At 31.9% G+C, this 22,691-nt stretch overlaps 2 protein-coding genes across 4 annotated transcripts; one reads left to right on the top strand and one right to left on the bottom strand.

The window, feature by feature from the left end:
• The first annotated feature begins 637 nt into the window (after window positions 1–637).
• Window positions 638–6,610, top strand: LOC122630427 (LIM homeobox transcription factor 1-beta-like). The gene is made up of 5 exons (XM_043814910.1): window positions 638–1,045; window positions 1,891–2,310; window positions 5,144–5,449; window positions 5,862–5,960; window positions 6,234–6,610. The coding sequence occupies exons 1-5, from the start codon at window positions 826–828 to the stop codon at window positions 6,485–6,487; spliced, it is 1,299 nt and encodes a 432-aa protein (XP_043670845.1). The 5' UTR covers window positions 638–825; the 3' UTR covers window positions 6,488–6,610.
• A 2,832-nt stretch (window positions 6,611–9,442) lies between these two features.
• LOC122636959 (proton-coupled amino acid transporter-like protein CG1139) lies at window positions 9,443–20,725 on the bottom strand. Of its 3 annotated transcripts, none has more exons than XM_043828729.1 (10): window positions 20,569–20,725; window positions 17,454–17,538; window positions 14,877–14,973; window positions 14,648–14,764; window positions 13,780–14,052; window positions 12,309–12,393; window positions 11,713–11,985; window positions 10,927–11,105; window positions 10,623–10,792; window positions 9,443–9,780 (listed from the first exon to the last, which is right to left on the bottom strand). In XM_043828729.1, exons 3-10 carry the CDS (start codon window positions 14,936–14,938, stop codon window positions 9,515–9,517), a joined length of 1,425 nt encoding a protein of 474 aa, XP_043684664.1. In that variant the 5' UTR covers window positions 14,939–14,973; window positions 17,454–17,538; window positions 20,569–20,725; the 3' UTR covers window positions 9,443–9,514. The 3 variants fall into 3 exon arrangements, with proteins under 3 accessions (XP_043684664.1, XP_043684750.1, XP_043684837.1); XM_043828815.1 differs by having other exon boundaries at window positions 20,447–20,687; XM_043828902.1 differs by lacking the exon at window positions 17,454–17,538 and having other exon boundaries at window positions 20,569–20,707.
• Between the last annotated feature and the right edge of the window lie 1,966 nt (window positions 20,726–22,691).

The raw sequence follows: 22,691 nt of genomic DNA on the forward strand, positions 1-22,691 counted from the left end.
CTACCCTCTCTTGTTCTCTGAACCGTGGACGAAGAGAAACGTATACGGTAAGAGGAGATGGTGGGGAGGTGAAGAGGACAAAGAGGGATGGGCGGCAGGTCGAATGGGACAGAGCGGGGGTGAGAGGTGAGGTTGTTGAGGGGTCACTGTTAAGGGTGGGAGTCGAGTAGGTGGTTGATACCGATCATGGGAAGGAGAGAACATTGGAAATAGACAAAGAGCGACGGAGATAGATAGAGAGAGAGAGGGGGAAGGGGAAGTGTCTCGGGGGTGGGAGCGAGGTAGAATTTTCATCGTCGATGCGGTGGGTTCGCGTCAAAAAAGCTTTGGAAGTCGGCCTGGTGACACACGAGTGAAACGCATACGACTGTTAGCGCGTGTTAGCGTGAATTTTCCTCCTGAAAGACGTACTTCTGTCTTTCGTTATTTTCTTTTTTTTTTTTCGTCATAGAGATAGAGAGAAAGTTGGACTAGAGTATTAAAAGAGGAATATAAAAGGAGAAAGGTTAAGAAGAAGGAAGAAGAAGGAAAAGAAGAAGAAGAAGAAGAAAAAGAGAAAGAAGGAGGAGAAGAAGAGAAAGAGATCTTTCTTCTTTCGTCGTCTTTCGATTTCGTCTCTCTCTCTTCTTTTTCTTTCTTTTTTTCTCTTCATCTCTCTCTCTCTCTCCCCTTCTCTTTTTCGTCGTATCTTTCGTTTGTGATAATCGTCGATGAAAAACATGTGTTCGTTTTGTAAATCGGTGATCCTCAAAGAGATTCGTTCATCACGAAGCTCGATTCTCGTGGAGGAGGTCCTCCGTGTCCTCTCTTGAGATTTCCCGCGCGATGTACGACACCGTACGTACCGAGGGACCGGTAAAGTGTTGCCAGATCGCGTGTTCTCTTCTCGGGATCGTGCGACGATTGGTGAAGTCTATTCGTGACACGATGTTGGAATTCTTTACGCCAGTGCCAGGTTCATTGAATCGGCAGCCCGAACCGGGACAGCCCGTATCTGCCGGACCATCACTTCCTTTTCGTTCAACAGGAGACAACAATAACGCAGGTCAGTTTTATAATCTTGAGGAAAAACCGATGTCTAGAAAATGGCGACGGGAACGATGGACGGATCCGACGCGCACAAAAGACCGTCGCAAATATCATCGCCCGTATCACGATTTCATTTTATTTTATTTCGTCTTTTTTGATTATTTCTCTTTTTCGCAATGTTATCAATTCGATAATTCTTTCGTAGTTTTGGATTTGCGTTGAAAGAAAGAAAACAATGATCGATCATCGATTCACGTATCGCCTGAATGATCCTTTAATATCTTAACGCGAAAAGATTTGGTTTGTAAATGTATACGCGATTGAAATGATTTTTCTTTTGTCGAAGTAGACCGATCAAACGTGCAGAGAGTTTTGAAACGACGAAAGTATCGCATCTCGTTATTATTATATATCCAACCAAATCGTGATGTTTTATAATATCGTTAGAGACAGATGATACGCATGTAACTATTTTAATTTCTCAACCGAAGAGATCCTTTTCCCATTAAATTCTAATCCCCAACAATCGATCCCGTTATCGTTTTATCAGCGTTAGTCGGCGATAAGCGTTTGAATAAATCTCCTCTGTTTCTCCGTATCTATATACATTCATTTTTCTTTTCCCCATTTTAAGTTAAGTTGGACGATTTATGAGCCATAAAGTAAAAATGAGGAGGGATTTTCTAACAACCCTGGGACGTATAATGTTTTCTTTACAAGTAGAAAGTTAATCCCTTTACAAAATCTCTTTTTAAATGTCCTCAGGTATGTCTATAGAAATACCGTAATACCTATTGTAACGTGACTAATAAAGAATAAAATAATAGAATCGAATAAAAAGTCCCTGTAACGATTTTACAGAATCGTCGGTTTCCGTCAAGACGGAATCCGGGCTACTGGAAACGATCTGTGCTGGATGCGGGCGTACGATCACGGATAAGTACGTGATGAGAGTAATGGAAAGAAACTATCACGAGGAGTGCCTCTCCTGTGCGGCATGTGCCGCACCGTTGTCGCAATCCTGTTTCATACGTGACCTCAAGTTTTACTGTCGATCCGATTACGAGAGGATCTTTAGCGTTAAGTGCGCCCGATGCATGGAGAGGATCAGCTGCAGCGAGATGGTCATGAGAGTTGCCGGCTTGATCTTCCACATGGAATGTTTCGCCTGCTGCATGTGCGGCCAACCGTTGCAAAGAGGCGCTCATTATATTTTGCGTCAGGGACAACCGATCTGCATTCAGGACTTGGAACACGAGCTTTACATGAAAAGTCCTCAAGGTTAGTCACAACAAACGGATAAATATATCGATCTCTAAATTAAATACGCTCCTTTTTTCCTTCCTAGTCCTCTTAATTTCTTTTTTCATATTCACCACATCCCTTCAAACCGCACCACACCGGTCCACGCTTATTTATCAACGAAGAAGGTTCACGGTTTCAAGCGTTTATCCTTCTTCGATCAGAATGTACAACATTTCACTTTTGAATCGTCCCTTCCCGTATAGATCGCAACGGTATCTCGATTTAGGCTACCACTATTTGGATCTATCCGTACGGATTATTTCTCGTGAACGTTGCTTTCTTACGTATGAAACACGTGAGATCGATCGAATCTAATAGGTATATTCGTAGAAGAAGGTAGGTCTGTTCTCTCACGGTTCACGACAATTAAGCAAATTCGAGGCAATTCAATCTCGAAAAAATAAAGTGTATATATATATATATATATACATATTAAAATTGTAATTACCTTGGATATATATAACAATGTTCTGTCATTTTCGATATTTTTTATCGTACCACACTCGCTTCTCACCTTCTCGTAATATCCTATCGAATCAATGATCTGTCGTCGATCACGAAGAATCAATTATGATTTATTTGACAAAGGCGCTTTTCGAATTTTAATTAAGACTGATCAACGACGTTAGAAACTAGTAGACGATATAATAAAAAAAAAATAATAAATAAAAAACGAAAAAAAAATCAATAACGTTTTGTATTAAGCCAGCGCCATATGCAAACGTATTGTATAGTACATACCTTGTTGCATTGTTCGCAGGTTGTTGTACTACAATCTAAAGACATCCAAAGTAAAAACCTTCAAGAATTTCGAAACAAGGCTGTCTCTTTCCAAGGTAATTACAAATTAAACAAGCGTAATTAGAAGACGATGATTACGAAATAAATAAACAAACACAGAGAATAGTACCGTAAACACATCGAATATCAAATATATATATACATATATATATATATATATATATATATATAGATGTGTATCTACGTAGGTACATATATACATAGGGTGTCCCAGGTTTAAACGATCAAACTTCACCACGAATTTACTATACATGTTCTGTATTTCTAGAAATACGGAAAAATGAAAAAAGCAAATTTTATATAAACATGTTGTTGCAGGAGATTTATAAAAAAAAAAAATCAAAAAACAGAAATAAAATTTGATAAGCAAAAAATACGAAAACTAAGAAAAATGACGTGATCGTATATCGCAACGTAACAATCAAATTGTTTATAAAATCGCGATTTTAAGGATTAATCAATTAAAACTTTTAAACTCTTGAAGTAAAATAAGGATGAAATTTCGTAGTATCATAAACTCGATTTACTTACGATTTTCAAGACTTGCATTAGAAACGATAAAAGTTACTTTGAAACGGATATATAAATCAACTTCTTTTTCCAAGTTTGTATCACATTTTTGTCTTTCTTTCTTATTTCTATCAATAAAGAACATAACGATGAAGTACGATGGTTTTAACATGAGACATCCTGTATATCATACGTATGAGACAACTTACGAAAATGAATTTCTTTTTATAATAAAAACGATAAGAATTGAATATCGTCCGATCAAAATAGGTCTTCATTCACTGAATTCGTGTCGTAAGATAGAGAGTATAAGTAGATGGTGTCGGTATTATGTCAGACCAGAGAGACGTTCCTATCTACTTTCTATATCGAACGTGATATCTTTCGCGAGCTCATAATAACGTATCATTTGAGTGTATTCTCACGTGAAAGCAGTATCACGTTGTAGAAGAAGCCTTTCGTAAGATATCGCGGTAATCGTAGCACTCAAAGTAACGACCCTTCCCTCTTCCCTCGTTCCCTACTCTCCCTCTTCCTCCTCTTACTCCTCTTTCTCTTCTTCTTCCTCATTTAAAGTACACGACAATCGCTACATCCAGAATTTCTAAAGCTAAGAGCAACAGTCCTGACTTCCTCCAAGTTTCGCCAAGTTTCCAAAGACCTTTCTTCCTTCTCTCTTTGTCTCTCCCTCTTTTCTCTCTCTCTCTCTCTCTCTCTCTCTTTCTCAGCTGGAAACGGTATCAACGTTTATTCCCTCATCGAAAGGTGGCGCCTTTGAACTCACAGATCAATACTTGCCCGACGGACGAATCACCTTTTTTTTCTTCCTTTTATTTTTTCTTTTTTCTCTTTTTTCGAGTTTCTTTTTTGGAAATTAAGATCACACACACACACACATATGTATATATATATATTGAGTTCGAAATTTATACGAAGATAGACCTTTGATTTCACTTTTTGAAATAGATAAATCGTATATTTCGGTATTTAGTTCGGATGATTGTTTAATTTTTTGTGAAATTATTCGTGCATCGTAAATTTCGTCTCTACGGATAATTACTTTGAAAGTTTAGGTTTAAGTGATGTCGAATTAATTTCAAGATTCGAATTAAAATTATTTGAAATGAATTTTTTAATTTTTGCAAAAATATTCATAAAATTCGTTTCTTTCTGAAAAAAAAAAAGAGAAAGAATTCCAAGTTTCATCGTTATTACAATTCAACGCGAAATTTTATCATATCGTTTCATTGATATAATTTACATCGTTGATCAATGATATGTTTCTATGAATTATAATGAATCATATCGAATTTATTTCAAAGTTTCGATTAAAGTTATATCAAAGAAATTTTAATTCGTGTAAAAATATATTCATAGAGTTTCCTTCTTGAAAAAAAAAATATTCAAGTTTGATTTTTATTATTATTAGAAGTTGAGGAAATTTTATTATTTCGTTGATATAACTTAGATCGTCGATCATTGATAAATTTTTGTTTAGATGACGATTTATTGGATGAAAATCGACCACGAGATGGTCGAAGAGGACCTAAACGGCCACGGACTATTCTCACGTCGGCTCAAAGGCGACAGTTCAAAGCGTCCTTTGAAGTCTCGCCAAAGCCTTGCAGGAAGGTACGAGAGGCTCTGGCAAAGGACACGGGTCTCAGCGTTCGCGTCGTTCAAGTTTGGTTTCAAAATCAAAGGGCGAAAATGAAGAAGCTTCAGAGGAAAGCGAAAACAGAACCTGGATCGGACAAAGAGCCTAAGGAAGAAAGGAGGACGGAAAGTCCTCATAGCGATCATAGTAAGTTTTTCGTTCATTTGAATTACAATTTTGTCATAATATCGAAGATTTTGTAAAAAGATTTTATATGAAAATTTCATACGATCTTATACGAACGTTTTATGCAATGATTTTATATCAACATTTATTATAAAGTTTTTATATTAATTTTTTTATCATATAACAATTTTATACGAACATTTTTCAAACATACATAAATTTTATATAAACGTTTTATACAGGTATTTAATATTAACAATGCATATAAAAAGATTTTTATACGAGTATATCTCATGGAAAGATTTTTTTCTTATTAAACGAACAAAGTGTGTAAACGATTTTATATAAACGTTTCGTGCGATCATGTTATACAATCTCATATTATAAAATTAATATATAATTTTACCATAAAAATCCTATTTGATCATTATAGGTCATTACTTGAACGCCATAAATATGCGTGATGGTGAATCTTCCAACTTTCCATCGGCCACACAACCACTCAACCCGAACCATCCCTTTTCACCGGATGGTGAGTATTCAGTGATTATTTTTTCATTTGCACGAAAATACATTTATTTAAATAATTTATTTTATATTTTTTTTTATTTATACAAATTTATATATATATATATATATATATATATACATACAATATTTTATATATACAAATTACTTCCTGTATAGAAATATTATATTTTATTTTATTTTATACATATAAATTTTTATATATTATAAATTTTATATATTATAAATTTTTATAATATTATATATTATATACATATATATATATATATTTTTTTAGACGGTTATCCAGCCAACTCCGGAGACAGTTTCTGTAGTACCGATGAATCCCTGGACGGTGTCGTTGGCTTTGAAATCGGCGAAAATGAGAGCGGTGGTGCCGATGGAAGTCATCAGGGTGGTTCTCACTCTCATCATGGTTCTTCATCTCACGAAGCACCCTCGTTGTCACAAGGTCTACACGCGGCTATTCACAATCCTATCGACAAACTGTTCATGATGCAGAGTAGTTATTTCAGTGGTGATCACGCGTAATCTAAGTTTTTTCGTGTTGTATATTATTTCTTTCCCTCTTTCTCTTTCTATCTCTATTTCTTTCTCTATCTCTATCTCTCTCTCTCTCTTTTTCACTGTCTTTTTCTCTCTCTTTCTCTCTCTTACTCTCTTTCCATCTCACCGTCTCTGTCACTTCTTCTCTCTTTAACGAAGGATATAAAATGGAAAAATTTTAAGAAAATGGAAGAAGAAAGTCTGTCATTGCAGCTAGTATACATATATATAAAGAGGTAGAGAAAAAGAGTGAAAGAGAAAGAGAAAGAGAGAGAGAGAGAGAGAGAGAAAGATTCGTTTCATTGGCGTGCATAAATGGGACGAAAGGGTATATAAATAAATAAATAAGTAAGTAAGTAAGATAAGAGGAATATAAAGTGTGTAATAACGATGTGACTTCTTTATGGAAGAGAGTTAAAAAAGATAATAAAAAAGGAAAAAGAAAAAAAAGAGAGAAAAGGTAAAAAAGAAGAAGAAGAAGAAACGAGAGGACGAAGATGGTCTATGCTAATGCGAAAGTGCAAGGCATTTATTATTGTACGATGTATCTTTCGATTTTCCCATGTATAAAAAGGCGTATATTTAAACATTCAAATCCCCAAAATACAAAATTATTGCGGAATACGTCGAGACGCAAAACAAATCCCTAATTCCTAACCATTCCATTTCTTTAAACAAAACAAAGATGAATCTTTGTGTTCCATTGATAAAGGAAAGTGATGATTATTATTATTAAAAATTTATTATTAGAAGAAGGATAGAAAATTCAGACGAGCGAAATAGAGAGAACAGGTAAGAATAGATCGTTTATTCAATCGAAATCTTCACAATGTTTGAAATAAATCGAGTTTACAGATATGTATGCTGTAGGCTGATAATACAGATGGTATTACAACGATAAAGAGATTGCTTTTGAAACTAGCCTGATCTCGATTATAAGACGTAAGTCCCGGCGATTTTTTGCGTGTATGCTATTCGATAATATAATTGTTTATTTGATTATTTCTTTTATTTTTTTTAATATTCATTTTTATTATTATTCATTATCGTTCTGTTTTTCTTTTTTTCTTTTTTTCCCTACATTTTATATTTTTTATTCTACGTTATATATTTATCTTCATGCGTCGCGCAAGTGCCAGCTTTAAATCAACGCCAGTTCTTACGTATACCTATGATCAAAGGAAAAAAAAAGAAAATATGTATGTGTGTGTGCGTGTATATATATATATATATATATGTATGTATATATATATATGTATATATATTTCTCGCATGATTTTCAGATAAATGAGAGATTTAAATAAAATAAAAGCGATAAAAAGGCAAAACAAAAATCCAAGAAAAGAAAAAAAAAGGATAAGAAAAGGAAAGAAAAGAAAATTCGAATTTGCAAGCATTGCTCTATATCAGCTGTTCTCTTTTTCGATTTTATTTCTTCCACCTTCCTTCTTTCTTTCTTTTTTTCTTTCTTTCTTCCTTTTTATTTCTTTCTTTCTTTTTTTTCTTTCTATTTTTTCCTTTTTTTTTTTTTTGCTTTTTTTGGTTTATTTTTTTTATTTTTTTTTTTTAATTTAATACTTTAATTTACCCTGCACTGTGCGACTGTGTGTCAGCGATTGCTATAAATTTGTTATTAAAAATACAATATATATATACCCATATATATATATATATATATATATATATATATATATATGTATGTATGTATATATGTAGGTATGTATTTATGCATGTATTTTATACGATAGAGTGTGACTTATTATTTACGTATATTACTTTCATCTGTCAACAGTGAGCTAAAAATTCTCTTCGAAAAGCTTGCCATCATTCTTCTTCGAGTGATGATGCATTTGAAAAAAAAGCTTCGCGGCAATAAGCACGTTTCATAATATTTCTAAGTACTCGCATCGCCGCGACGAAGAATTTCTTTTCTTTTCATTTTTTTTTTTATTTTTGCCTTCCCTTTCCTACCCTTTCTTTTCTTTTCTTTTTTCTTTTTCCTTTCATTTAAAAGCCATTCGAGAGTACGACGTGTTGGAACGACGAAATTATTTTTTTTTCATATAACAATTAGATCTCTAATTACTTTTTAAAACGTCGACATGTTACGTGTAGATAACTATCGCATAGTCTTTTATAACAATAATAACAACAACAATAGTAACAATTTTTCTTCTTTCTCTTTCTTCTTACTTTCTCTCTTATTACTTTTTATTCACTCTCCATCTTTCTCTCTCTCTCTCTATCTTTCTCTTTCTCTCTCTCTTTTCACTTTTCTCTTTCCCTCTGTCTCTCTTTTTTTATAGTTAGTTAAAAATAAAATTAAAAAAAAAAAAAAAAAAGAAAGGAATAGAAAATAAAAATAAAAAGATATAATAAAAAAGAAAAATGGATCGATCTCTCTTCTCGCGAAGCGAATGCGTCAATAGAAATCTTCGATCACAGTTTTGGAGCGAAGTTATATATCGTTCATTTCATGGGGATCGTTAAAACGCGTACAATTAACAATCTATCCTAACTAAAATCGCATCTTTATTATATATATATATATACATATATATATAATTAATTATGTATATGTATATATAATTATTCATGTTTATGTATATATATATATATAATCATTCTATATATAATATACAATAATTATATTTATATATATGTATTTATATATATCTCTAGAAAGTAATTTTTATCGTCTTAGAGATTCGAACAGTCTAAGTATACTAATGGCGGTGATACAAGAAGCATTTCCCGAATGCTTTGAGATTCTTAGTCTCTCTCTGGTCATATTATACGTATAAGAAGGTACATTATTGGTTAATTATATCTACGGCACGTGATTCTTCTCTAAAAATTGAAAAAGCTTTACGTTGCGTGCCAATCTCTCTCTCTCTCTCTCTCTCTCTCTCTCTCTCTCTCTCTCTCTCTCTCTCTCTCTTTCTCTTTCTTTATCTTTCATTTTTATTTTGTTCTTATTTCTTCTCTAGAACAAATTTCGATCGATCAATTTTAATCGCTCTGGTTTATGGCACCAGGACTGAACGAGAGTATAATGTCGACTATACTGACGTAAGTTCCAACAACGAGACCTATCAAACCAAACAATATCAAACAGAGATCCTTTATTAGGAATAACTTGAATGGACCTAACTCGTCTGGCCAGAGTACACATATTTCGATTATGGCTGGAAAGGCTATTCCAAGGGCAGATAGACATAAAGCTCCAAAAAGAGATATGAACAGGCCCAATCTTGGTATAGTGATCGCCAACGTAACTGCAAATAATAATATTTAATTAATAATTTACTATAATAGATCATATTATACTTGATTAATTTGTACTGATTAAGTTCTTTTCTTTTTCCTTATTTTTTTTTTTTTTTTAATTTCTAATTCGTTGAATATAACTGGTGACAAGCATTCGATTTTGTAGGTTCTTTTTTAAACGAGTAAAGTATAATATAAAAAAAGTATGACAATTTATTAATATTTCTTATCTTTTCTTTTCCTTTCTTTCTTTTTCTTTTTATAAAAAATTATGAAAGAATTATTAGATCAGCGGATAGATAATTAATGATTGATTGATTGATTAGGATCGATTATTTTGTATCGACTAGTTATTTGTTTAATTCTTTTTTTTTTTTTTTTTTAATTTTTCGACACTTTGAATAAATAATAATTAATGATTGATTAATCGGAATTAATTATTTTATACTGATTACATTTTTCCTTTTTTCTTTTCTTTTTTGAATTTTAAATTTTTGTAGTCAAAACGAATTGACTATTATCACAATAAATGACATTAAATTTTGTAAAAATTGTCTTTTTTCAAAGAGTAAAGTTAGATATGAAAAGTATAACAATGTCTGAATATTTCTTAGTATCTTTTTATTTAGAAAATGTTATGAAAGAATTATCAGATGAATCTATTGATTTGTCCATGAACCTAATAACATATTTTTATCGCATTCGTTCGGCACGTTCGTTCTTATTTTTAGTTTCCATTCAATACAATAAAGAGTAGGAAAGAAAAAAGAAAGAAAGAAACATTTGAATAATTCTTAACTTAAATAACATTCAAAATAATGATTGATTGATTTACCACGTTGATACTTACACGTTACCAATGTAACGACAGTCCTGCAAACGTATTCCCAAAAGAGTTTACGATTTTGTATACGTTGATTAAGATAAGTGTTCCAGATAATTTCAACAGGTACGTATCCTTGTAACGCGTAAGTTATAAAAATTGCTATTGCAAACATGATATTGATAGATTGAGCCATCCTGTCGAAAGAAAAATTTTTTCTCTTTCATTTAACATGCTATTAATACGTTTATTATTACTATTTCTTATTTCCTTCTTCTTTTTCTTTTTTTTTTTCAATTTTTTCGTTAAGACTCATATAATAGTTACTTACACTTGATCTTGCGGTAAATTGAACGTAACGCTTCCGCCAGCTTCCGATCCATATTTCAAATAACCAAAGAAACCCATAAGAATGTAAAGAGTAACGATAACACTCATACCAATGTTGAGAACACCACAATATCCTCCAAAATATTGCGGGGTCTTCATATTATTTTCCAAAGCTATTATCTGTAATGAATGATATTGTTTGAGAACCACTGGGATATTTTCGAGTAATCATGGTACGTTATTAAAGTAATAACAGGGGCATTGGTGCGATACATTGTTACTGTCTTCTCCAATGCCGCACTCTCGAGCATACACGTATATACTGGGTATTCAATTTGAATAACAAAGATTATTGGAATGAATAGTCGGAATAGAATATTTTCAGACATATCGTTGACTCAACATTATAAATTCTCGAATTTATCGTTAATAATTTTTCGAATGATTATCATTAATAATTATGAATTATTGTTAACGATTTCTTTTAGAATTGATAGAGAAAAGAAAGAAACGAGACACCCGTTATAAGCGAGCAGTTAATAATTTACAAGTCGGTGTCATTGAATCGTCCATCATGTGTCGACTATTTCTAATGTCTTCTATAGCCCCATGCGTTATCTCACGTTTCAATGATCTTAGATAAAGAAATTTTTGACAAATTGATCTCACCGATTTACTACAAGCTATATAATATAAAAATAAAAAAAAGAAAAAATAATAATAATGGTAATAATAATAATCAACGGAAAAAAGAAAAAGAGAAAGAAAACAGATTGTTAAAACTCACCACACCGACGGCCTCCAATGCGAACAAAGTCGTACCAAAATAAAGAGCAAAATTTCTCACAGTACCAAACATTTGTCTTTCGCTTAAAGACGGTAAATCCTCGAACATATAAGCTATTATCATTCCCAATCCAATGAAGGTTATTATATTGGCTAACGTAGAAAATGGCGCCAATAGTTTTAGATTTCTAATGTAGTTCATCAATATCAGCGGAAGCAACAAAATGAACATATGGATTTGTATATCCAATGGTTCCCAGTACTGGTCTGTCACCTGTGTTCATCAAAATGATTCATTGTCAATAAATTTATGAACGTTCATCATCAATTCGTCATCACAAAATTTATAATTTAATAATAGAATATATATACACACACACATATATATATGTACATAAATAATGTAATATATATGTATATATATAGTATGTATAACATATATATAGTATGTAAGTATGTATAAAAATAAAAAGAAAGAAATAAATATATTATATTTCTATTAGATTCGTCTAAACTGCTTTTTTTAGTCATTCTCAGTTTCGACAAAATAAATATAGCCTTATTTATCATCTGTCTTATAACATTCTATTGATTTACCTGCTTTATATTTTTGGCTACAAATACTATGTAAACACAGCAAATTCCCAATTGATATGTTATCATAAAGCCATCTACTAGTCCTCTGAAAATAATATCATTCTTCGTATTATCTTTTTACCGTTTATAAAAAATAAAAAAAAAGTTAAAGCAGATTAAAATATACTATTATTTATTTCAACGATCGTTTCATACATTCCTTCGCAATTAGAATCTTTTATATTGCTCTCTGTTATCGATGCTTTTTTCTCATCGTAACAACAACAATAACAACAACAATAACAACAACAATAACAAAAACAACAATAATAACGCTACTATGTAGGCAACATGCTGTTAATCGTGTATTAATTATGATCAGCTTTTCTAATCTTCTTTCTATGATGATATTAATGATGATCTAATAAGCTTGATCGTTAGTATTATTTTTTATGCTGACACGTGAACATTACAAAAATATTATAATTTTATTTTATTTTATTTTATTTTATTTTATTGTTCTTAATTTATGCATACAATCGTTCAACGATTTTCTTTTCAAGCTATTTCTTTTCGTAACAAATATGATAAGATGTCTGATTATTATACGTTCAAAACGCTTATAACTACTGCAGAGCTATAGACGTTTGCTAGTATAATACAATATAATATGATAAAGCAGAGCGTTACTAATCAGATATGACCGTAACTATTAATTTTCATCTATTTTAACCTCCATGTCTCGTTCTTTATTTATTTATATCCCATTTTGTTTGTATCGTTTCAATCGATATATTATCGAAAATATTGATAAAAACAGGACATCGAACTTCACAAGCCGAAAAAATAAAAATTCAAAATTGAACCGTCCACTTCTCGGTAGACCACTCAGCCATTTTAATATCGGAACGTAACATCACTATCGGCCTTATATTGTGGTACTTAAAAAACCCATATGTATACATATATACGTATCGCTTGTGCAATCTCACGTAATTATGAACGAAATATCCGACCATAGCCCTTTTTTTTTCTTTTCATTTTTCTTTTTTCTTCTTTTCGTTTTTATTATACCGCCCGAGTCGAACAACGTAGCGAAGAACGACAGAAAAATATTTCCTTATTATTAAATATATCCCTTCGTACGTGAAAGTGCAAAATACATGCCACCGAAAAAAAGATTGCTATACATTATTTTATTTTCTAACAGTCGAGACACTTCTCTTTTTTCTTTTTTTCTTTTTTCTTCTTTTCATTCTCTCTTTAAATTGTTAATACTCCGTAATGAAAAATACGGAGAGTGCATAAGCAGTGCGGTTGACGTACGCGAACGTAGAACTTCGTGGAAGAAAATGAACGAAGAAATGAATAGATTAAAAAAAAGAAATTAAAGAATAAAAAAGAAATTAAGAAAAAAAAACAAAGAAGAGAAAGGAAAGGAAATACAAAGTAGAAAAAGAAGAAATTTCGCAGAAACGTTGTTTGTACTTACGGTGCATACGGTGAGAACCATTTTATACATTGAGGACCTTGTTCGAGAGCGTACTTCATACTCATTGGATAACTGAGTATAGGAACTCTTAACCGTTTACATAGTTTGTATTGCGCCCTGACAAGTACGTGTAAGCAGTATGTACATAAAGTTCCAATAATGACGGTCGCTACTGCACCAGTCAGAAGACCACTATTACAAAATGCATTTGGCATCGCTAGAATACCGGTACCCAAGCTTCCCTTTAACAAGTGTATCAACGTTTCGGCGTTTCTAAAAAAAAAAAAGAAAGAATGATAGATCAAATTTTGTAAATATCTATTTTATCATATACAAATGTTTCTATCTTATTTATGCCTTATAAATTTTAATAAACAAATAAATAAATATATATATATATTTTACTCAAATATATATGTATTTTTAAATATATATATATATATATATATATATATATATAATTTATTCATATATTTATATATTGTGTATTTATATACAAAATATTCATTTATCTTATATATACACGATGTAAAAAAATCTATACATCTGTGAATAATCAATAATAATTTGTCGACAATGATTTTAATGAAAAGTTAAATTACAAATTTTATTATTGTTATCGAACCATTACGAAAATTGAAATAAAAATTATGAATTAAAATTTACTGTTCCTATTTCTAACAAACAAACTCAAAAATAATAATAATAGAAATAATAATAATTGATAAACACTATTGTCGTGTCTACGAACATTATTGTTTTATTTCGATTGAAAATAAAAAGACAAATTTTTAACGAAAAAAATAACTGGTTGAAAACTCTTTTTTTCTTTCTTTTTTTTTTTCTTTTTTTTGTTTTTGATACTTACGAGGTTGGATTCGGTACATTGCGATGTTTATGAGGGTCATAGGATTCCTCGGATACTGTCGGTGACGTAGGAGCATCCGGTGTACTTAGACCACTAGTTGCTACCTCGTTGTTAACTCTAAAATTGGAATTAATCAACGTTACAGAACTGCATAATATCTTTAATTATTCTTCTGTTTTTTTTTTCTTTTTTCTTTAAGCATGCATCTTCAAAAGTATAAATGATATACTTGTATGGACTTTGAGAATCGATGAGTTGCATGTTTATTGTCTCTCCCTTTGCTTTCTCCATGGCAGTAGAAATTTATTGTTCGAGCCTTTGCGTCACTGTAAAAAAAAAGAAAAAAAGAAAAGTAAAAAGAAAAGAGGAAAAAGAAAAAGAAAAAGAAAAAGAGAAGAAAGAAGAAAAAAAGAAAAGAAGAAGAAGAAGAAGAGGCAGACGAATAATAATCGAGATCACGCTTGTCCTTGAATCTCTATGCAATAGTTCATAAAGATTCATTGAGAATGAAAGAAACAACGAACGTATTCCTTGAATCAACCGAGCCAGTACATTTCGTTTCAGTAATTCGAAGGATAGCCATAAACTCCTATCTGGATTATTTAATAACTCACGTAACAAAGGGTTAATCTAAGAATATTAACAATACGTCATTTCATAGTTTATAAAATGCGTAATGTTTTAAATGAGCAAAATAGATAACAGATCGCTTCTATTTTTATCTACTGTTATTGTTATTTTTTTTCTTTGTCTCTTTTTCTTTCTTTCTTTCTTTCTTTCTTTTTCCCTCCCTTTACTTTATTTTTATTTAATAACAAAACGAACGAACGAACGAACGATTTGTCGTTTACCAATATCTATTTTCTTGTTCTTCTTCTATTTCTCTTCTCTTCAAAAGAGCAAGAACAAACGACCTATATTTATTAACAGTCTCTAACGTTAGGATTTTAATCAATTGGAGGATGTAGAGCATATATGGCTCCGATGAAAATGCCAATTTAATCATGCGAATCCGTTCGAAGATATATCTATCTACGCAACTTTAGCACATTCTTTGAAGGAACTGATTGCTCTTAATTATTAAATTTAGGTCAAGCGTGCTTGACTGAAGGTTGACACAGCGTGTCATCTCGATTTAATCATTTTTAATTTTTTGTTTGTTTTTTTTTTCCTCCATTTTTTTCCTTCCTTCATCGCGATATAATCTTTAAACGAACATCTGATTATCTGATTTTTCTCTATTTTCTGTGTCTTTCTATTTTTTATTTTCCTTTTTTTTTTTTTTTTTTTTTTTTTAGTAATATCTTCTTCTAGCGAAAAAAAAGAAAACACAATAAAAAAGTGACGAAGTTCCTTTTCTCTTTTTTCTTTTTTTTTTTTTTCATAATACAAAAGAAATAACGATAATACTATTGCGTAAAATAATTCGTAACAATTCAAAAATAAGGATATCATTATATCCAATCGGTACAGATAGATCGACCCTAATCCATCATTTTATATATGCGTATATCGGTCTCATCTAATATCTTGTATCGCATGCAAGTATCGTTTATGTTATAGTCGAGTATCGTGGGACGTTAGAAATGCGATAACATCGCGATCGCATTCTCGCAATATTAATGTAATAGAGACAATGTTCCTATTTTTCTCTCTTCATTCAACAACTCTCTGGTTTTTTCTCGATCTTATTTACGAAATCAATCAGACAGATAAATCTTTTACAAAGAGCAAAAGTTTTCTTCTCCCTTTTTTTCTTTTTTCTTACTTTCTTTTTTTTACTTGTACGAAACAATCATTAGAATAAACCGAAATAAGAATCGATGCGTTTTACATTTTATTAAATCGTTATAATTCTGAAAAATTTTTATTTCATCGATCAACGAATTATTTTTATTTCGATTCTTTTCTATCAAAAGATAAAGAAGGAATCTCTTGAATATTTTGATTTCATTGTTCCTTTCTTTTCTTTTCGAATAATAATCTCAAAAACACGGGAAACACGGGAGACAACATACGCATATGAATGCGTTAGAACAGAATAGATTCCGCTTCAATCAGTGAACGTTTCCGGATTACGATTTCGCTTTAACAACTTCTTAACTGGCTTAGATAGCAGACAAGGACATGGAATTAACCAAGTTCAGTCTAACGGAATCTCGAAAGATTTCTAAGTCTTTACCAATAACATCGTGATATTCAGAGTGCACGCCTATATTCAACGTCAATTCTCCCTTCTCTATTACCCCCTCCCCTTCCCTCCTTCCCCTTATTCCCCGCACTTCTCGTTCGTGCCTTGTCCAATAATATAGATCGAGAATCCACCCCACATGGATGGATTAATCATGAAGCAACGAGACCGATTTACATATATACTGTACATACCTATGTACATCTATGTACGTACATAACGTACATACGTGCGTAAGTACGTAGATCATTTTTTCTATATAGACTGATATCATCGATATCGATATCGTTTAATGGCTTCGTCGTAAATAATATTATATCGATCGTACTTTGAATTCTTCCTTTTTCACTTTTCTCTTGCTTTCTTGATCTTCGAGAGAGAAATTTTACAATTTCTATTTTTTCTTCCTGCTTCTTCCTTTTCTTTTTTTCTCCCTCGCGAAAATTTTTATCGACGAAGATTTATTGCAATAATCGCAAATATATTGATACACTCGAGAAATTTGTTTATGTGATGAACGTTAGAAAAAATTTCTTTCCTTTCTTGTCTTTTTTTTTTTTAAATGAGTATTATATCGATTAAATATATAAAAAAAATATATATATATAAATTTACCTGTTAAATTGGAAATAAAGTTCTCTTCAGCAACCGTTGACGCATAAAAGTATTGGCTATCCTCGGTTGCTGTCGATAATGCCTCCTATTAATTACAACAACATATTAAGAATTAGTTAAAATTTATATCAAAACGTTTGAAAGATAGAAAAATATCTTCTATTGGTTATCTAACCCCCATAGTGTAAGTTATGTAATAATAATAATAAAATGACGATAGGAAGGACGATATAAGCAATATGCAAAGTGTACTTGGATAAATGAATTGGACGATGAAGTATGATGATGAACGAGCAAACATGAGAATCGTATGATCTTTTAAAGGAATGAACGCACTCGGAAACATAAAACTGATCGATTGTGAGTACAGAGAAATCTATTTCTTTTCCTTTTCCCTTTTTCTTTTTTTTTCGATACATACAAATCACTTTATCAATATATCATTAATAATTAATTTTAGAAATAATAATTCCCGTTGATTAACTTTTCAAAATCATTTCCATTGAATATTATTAATACAAAAAAAAAAGAAAATATGATAATTTCACGTCGTCGATGCAACGCAGTTTCTTTTTTTTCGTGCAAAAGATTCAAAAAAGAGAGAGAGAGAGAGAGAGAGAGAGAGAGAGAGAGAGAGAGAGAGAGAGAGAGGAAAAAAGAAAGAAAAAAAAAAGAGAAGAAAAGAAAAGGATCAAAAATTATTATCGAACATTAATGGATATCTACGAACGTATAGTTTCTATATTCATAGATTAAACCTTTCTTTCCCTTTCTTCGATCGATCTGAATATTTAATTTAGGATCAATTTTTAGTGATCTATATTGTAGTACAATGATACGATACGCTATGGTTTGTTCTACTCTATCTACTTTCTCTCTCTCTCTCTCTCTCTCTCTCTCTCTCTCTCTCTCTCTCTCTCTCTCTCTCTCTCTCTCTCTCTCTCTCTCTTATGGACGAGATACGGACAGGCAGCTTTATTGTAATCGATCTCCTAATTCTTACTTCCTGATAGAGAGAAAGAGAGAGAGAGAGAGAGAGAGAGAAAGAGACTATTAGGGAAACCCATCAACTTCTCGTCCCCATAAGTGTAGGAACAATGTCACTGGAATATATTTACACCTCCACTAATTTTAGGCGGTTCAAGGCTTATGATATGAATACTGCTGACATGAACTATTTTAACCTGATGCATATGTTATTTCCGAACGCATGAGATTTAGGTTGTTGCTTCTTCGTACTCTTCTTCGTCTTTCTCCTTTCCTCTTTCTCCTCAACGCTTTTGTACTGGCCAACAAAAATATCTCCTTTCTCTCTTTGTTCTTTTCTGTTTCTTTTTTTTTTTTGTTACCTTTTTGCTTTTTCTTTTTTCTTCTTTTTTTTCTGTTTTTTTTTTCTCATTTTTAATTTTTTTGATTTTTATTACTTTTTCTCATCTCTCTCTCTCTCTCTCTCTGTGTGTGTGTGTGTGTGTGTGTGTGTGTGTGTGTGTACCTCTCTGTTTCTGTTCCTATCTATCTTACCCCTTGAAGTCGCGTAACACTTGGCAATCTTTGCATAAACTCCGTCTTAACTTATCGAAATGACACATCGTCTGTTCGTCGATTTATTATGCACGAACTGTAGATATTTATGTTCTCAATAATTGATACTAATGAAATATAAAATAGTTTTGTCAGATAGTTGTATTAAATGTAAGAGACGATACATGACTCTAAAGACATTTTCTAATATAGACTTTATAACTATCTAACTAACAAGACTTCATAACTATCTAACATCGTTCGTGACATCGTCGTTCTTTTCTTTCTCTCCTTTCTGTTTTTTCTTTTTCTTTTTTTTTTTTTTTTTAACTTACGCCATCCTTCGTGCAAACTTTCGCGTTTGAACACAATATTTTATTAGAAATATGAAAAGGAGAAGGAGAAAGAAGAAGAGAAAGAAGAAAAAAGGACAATACGTCTTTCAATAATGATCGAGGCTTATCAAGAGAAAAGATCTTTTGATCTTTTTAATTAAAATGAAGGGAGAATCTTCGAACGTGTTCTACAAATTGGTATGATATAAAAGACCACGACGATTCAGATATAGTGCATATAGATCGATAAGAAATAGATCGTAATTAAACTGATCGTGATATCTAACTCTTACTCTCCCTCTCTTTCTTTCTCTCTGTCTCTCTCAAAGAAAAATTTATTCTAATTAACGTAATACGTGGTTGACTCTCGCTTCGCTTCATGATTTCTCGCGAAAGCAACGATTTAAGTAGTATGGTCAAACGTTAATTAAGTGACCCCTATTTTGTATTCAGTGCGATGAAGTAAGCAGTGGTATTAAGATCGATAGAAGAGAGAACCGTTATGCAATTGTTGAACCGTTTATTCGATTCAATTGATATCGCGTTTATATTGACGATTCGTTATAAAGTATAACTATCTGTACTCCGTATACGAACGATTGATATTATTATATATTATTTTACTTAATTTCCGAAGAACTTTGTGTTACTCGAAATGAGAATAATGATCCTGATTATATTTACACGCGGTACGAAATAAACGTCTATCGATCCCTTGGATCTTCACAAAAGTATCATATATACATATATATATATATATATATATATATATATATATATACACACACATATATACATATATATACATATTTGTTTTGTTTTGTTTGTTCTCTTTATTTTCTCCGTCTCTCTCTCTCTTTTTTTCCATTTACTTTTTTCTTTTTTTTTTTTTTTTTTTACTACGACAGTCATCTAAAAAAAACATTTTTCTTTATACCTTTTTCTTTTCCTTTTTTCTTTACTCTCACAAAAAATTCGACCGGATCTTTTTACGAAATTTATTCGTTCATTCAACGCACTCGCGGTATCTCGCTTTTTCTTTTCATTTATTCTCGTTTGTTCCTTTTTTTTTTTTTTTACTTTTTTCTTTCTTTTTTTTAATTTGTTTGTCTTTCTTTTTTTTCAATTTTTTCTCACCGCGTAAAAATCGCGAGCACCGTAGCAGCTCGAATTATTTTCTCATTTCGTTTTGGTCCTTTCACGTTTGCGTTTTCTCATTTTATATACCGTTTCCCTTACTCTCCTTCGTGTCGACTTACCAAATGAAACACATCCGCAGATACAATAAATTTGTTATAACTCGTCGGATACCCGTTTATAACTCGATCTTTAAGAGGCAACTTCCTAACGCTAATGCGTCGGCGACAGAGGATGTCTAGCGACTGCCCCACAACTATACCACGTACACTTTAATTTCCTACGAGGTACTCTCGCTTGTATAGCGGATCACGTGATTTAAACTAAACTCACTTCCAACGCCTTCCGTTAAATGTATGCGATCGCAGGAGATTTTTAGACATCGTTTAGCACCCGAGATATTGTTAAATCCTGACAATGATTATCGAAGGAACACGTACATACATATACCTCTCTTTCTCTCTCTCTCTCTCTCTCTCTCTCTTTTTGTGTGTATGTTTGTGTGTACACAAATTACAACGAATCCTTTCAAACGCAAGAATAGAAAATAAAAGGCCGAAAAAAAAAAGAGAGATATAAATAAAGCGTAGTATTTAGAAGAACTAGCTAATCGACGCTTCGAAACTCGAACGAGTAAATTTTTTGCATTTCGAACGAACGTGATAACAGATAAATAAATTTTAAATAGGTATATTTAGAAAAGAAAAAAAAAAGAAAAAAGAACAAAAATTTATTTCCCACTTTTTCCCTTTCAATATATTCAAATAGAAAATAATTTTCGTTGAAATATACTTACACATACACGTACATGCACACACAGACTCACGCATAACGAATATCTGCGCCCGCGCAGACACACTGGTAAAGCTACTGAACTTAAATACACATACATACATACATATACACACGCAATACGTACATTCACAGATACACATACATTATATAGTCCATGCATTATGATTCAACTCATGAAGAACAGTCTTCAATGGCATAATAAAGGGTTGAAATGGTGCGTTACGGCGATGTATGGGTGTTCACGGGCAATGGGTTCGAAAGGAAACCTATTGATTTTGAGGTTCTACCATGAAAAAAGAAGAGAAAGGTTGGCACGTTCGTCGATGAGGGATGAATCGAAATGGGAGGGTAACTAAATCAAAAGGATTATTTTGAGGATATCAGAAATTAATGATTATCATTATATATATATATATATATATATATATATATATATATACATGTATATATATGTACATTATGTAGATGAATATATAGAAGGATAAATTTAAAAATTGCGTTCGACGAATAGAAATAATTTCGACGAAATTGAGGCCTTGAATGATATCGTATCAAATAAGAGAGGGAAGGTACATGAAAGGTATTAATGTAGTGCGTATACATGTGTATATGTACATATGTGCATATGTATATGTGTATAGCGTGCCTTAGACAGATGCCCGTGATTCTAGAACATCGTTGGTGCCATCGAGTCCCTCTCTCTTTCTCTCTTTCTCTCTTCCTTTGCTACGAAAAGAGCTCTAAGGTGCATATGGATCGATTGAAATGATTATTCTTGTTATCGTTGTCATCTCAATCTTTCGATGTATAAATGGAACTTTATTGAACGAATCATGGTTTTATACAAGAATCGCAACTTACGTTTAGGATTATCACGTAGCTCACGTAGAAAATAAAAAGAAGTAGAAGTAGAAGAAGGAGTATGTAGTAGTAGTAGAAGAAGAAGAAGAAGAAGAATGTAGTAATAGTAGTAGTAGTAGTAGTAGTAGTAGTAGTAGAAGAAGAAGAAGAAGAAGAAGAAGAAGAAGAAAGTAGTAGTGGCACTTTCACAGAAGGGACAGAGAGGAGGGTGAACGAGAGGCGACTCTCCCACGTGCGTTCGATGTCTCAAATAAAAATTTACGCGGTCAAACGCGAGACTAATATATAAATATATATATATCTCTTACGTTTAGATGCGTCCGTCTAATATAGAAGTAGAAAAAAAAAAAAGGAAAAATACAATTTCTCAATTTACTACTCTTTCTTGAATGTATCTATGTTTCGCACTTGTCTTTCCTTTGTAATCGGTCCTCTCTATCCCTCAGAACTCATACGAGGGTAGGTGGACCGACCACCCTCTTGTGCGATCCATACGGTACGTAGCCAATAACAGGCGCCATCTGTCGAACGGAATAATAAACCAATCGATATCTCGCTCATTTCTGGCGCGTATTTTAAAAGAATTAAT

The sequence above is a fragment of the Vespula pensylvanica genome, chromosome 1 (genome assembly GCF_014466175.1).
Source record: "Vespula pensylvanica isolate Volc-1 chromosome 1, ASM1446617v1, whole genome shotgun sequence".
Lineage (NCBI taxonomy): Eukaryota > Metazoa > Arthropoda > Insecta > Hymenoptera > Vespidae > Vespula > Vespula pensylvanica.

Bases quoted from the DNA above. Each gene is read 5' to 3' on its own strand.
- LOC122630427 (XM_043814910.1), top strand. From the start codon at position 826: ATGTACGACACCGTACGTACCGAGGGACCGGTAAAGTGTTGCCAGATC. The intron at 5,450-5,861 runs GTAAGTTTTTCG...TGATCATTATAG, and splicing joins AAGTCCTCATAGCGATCATA to GTCATTACTTGAACGCCATA. The intron at 5,961-6,233 runs GTGAGTATTCAG...ATATTTTTTTAG, and splicing joins CCATCCCTTTTCACCGGATG to ACGGTTATCCAGCCAACTCC.
- LOC122636959 (XM_043828729.1), bottom strand. From the start codon at position 14,938: ATGGAGAAAGCAAAGGGAGAGACAATAAACATGCAACTCATCGATTCT. The intron at 11,106-11,712 runs GTGAGTTTTAAC...CATTCATTACAG, and splicing joins CATTGGAGGCCGTCGGTGTG to ATAATAGCTTTGGAAAATAA. The intron at 9,781-10,622 runs GTAAGTATCAAC...TATTATTTGCAG, and splicing joins TGTCGTTACATTGGTAACGT to TTACGTTGGCGATCACTATA.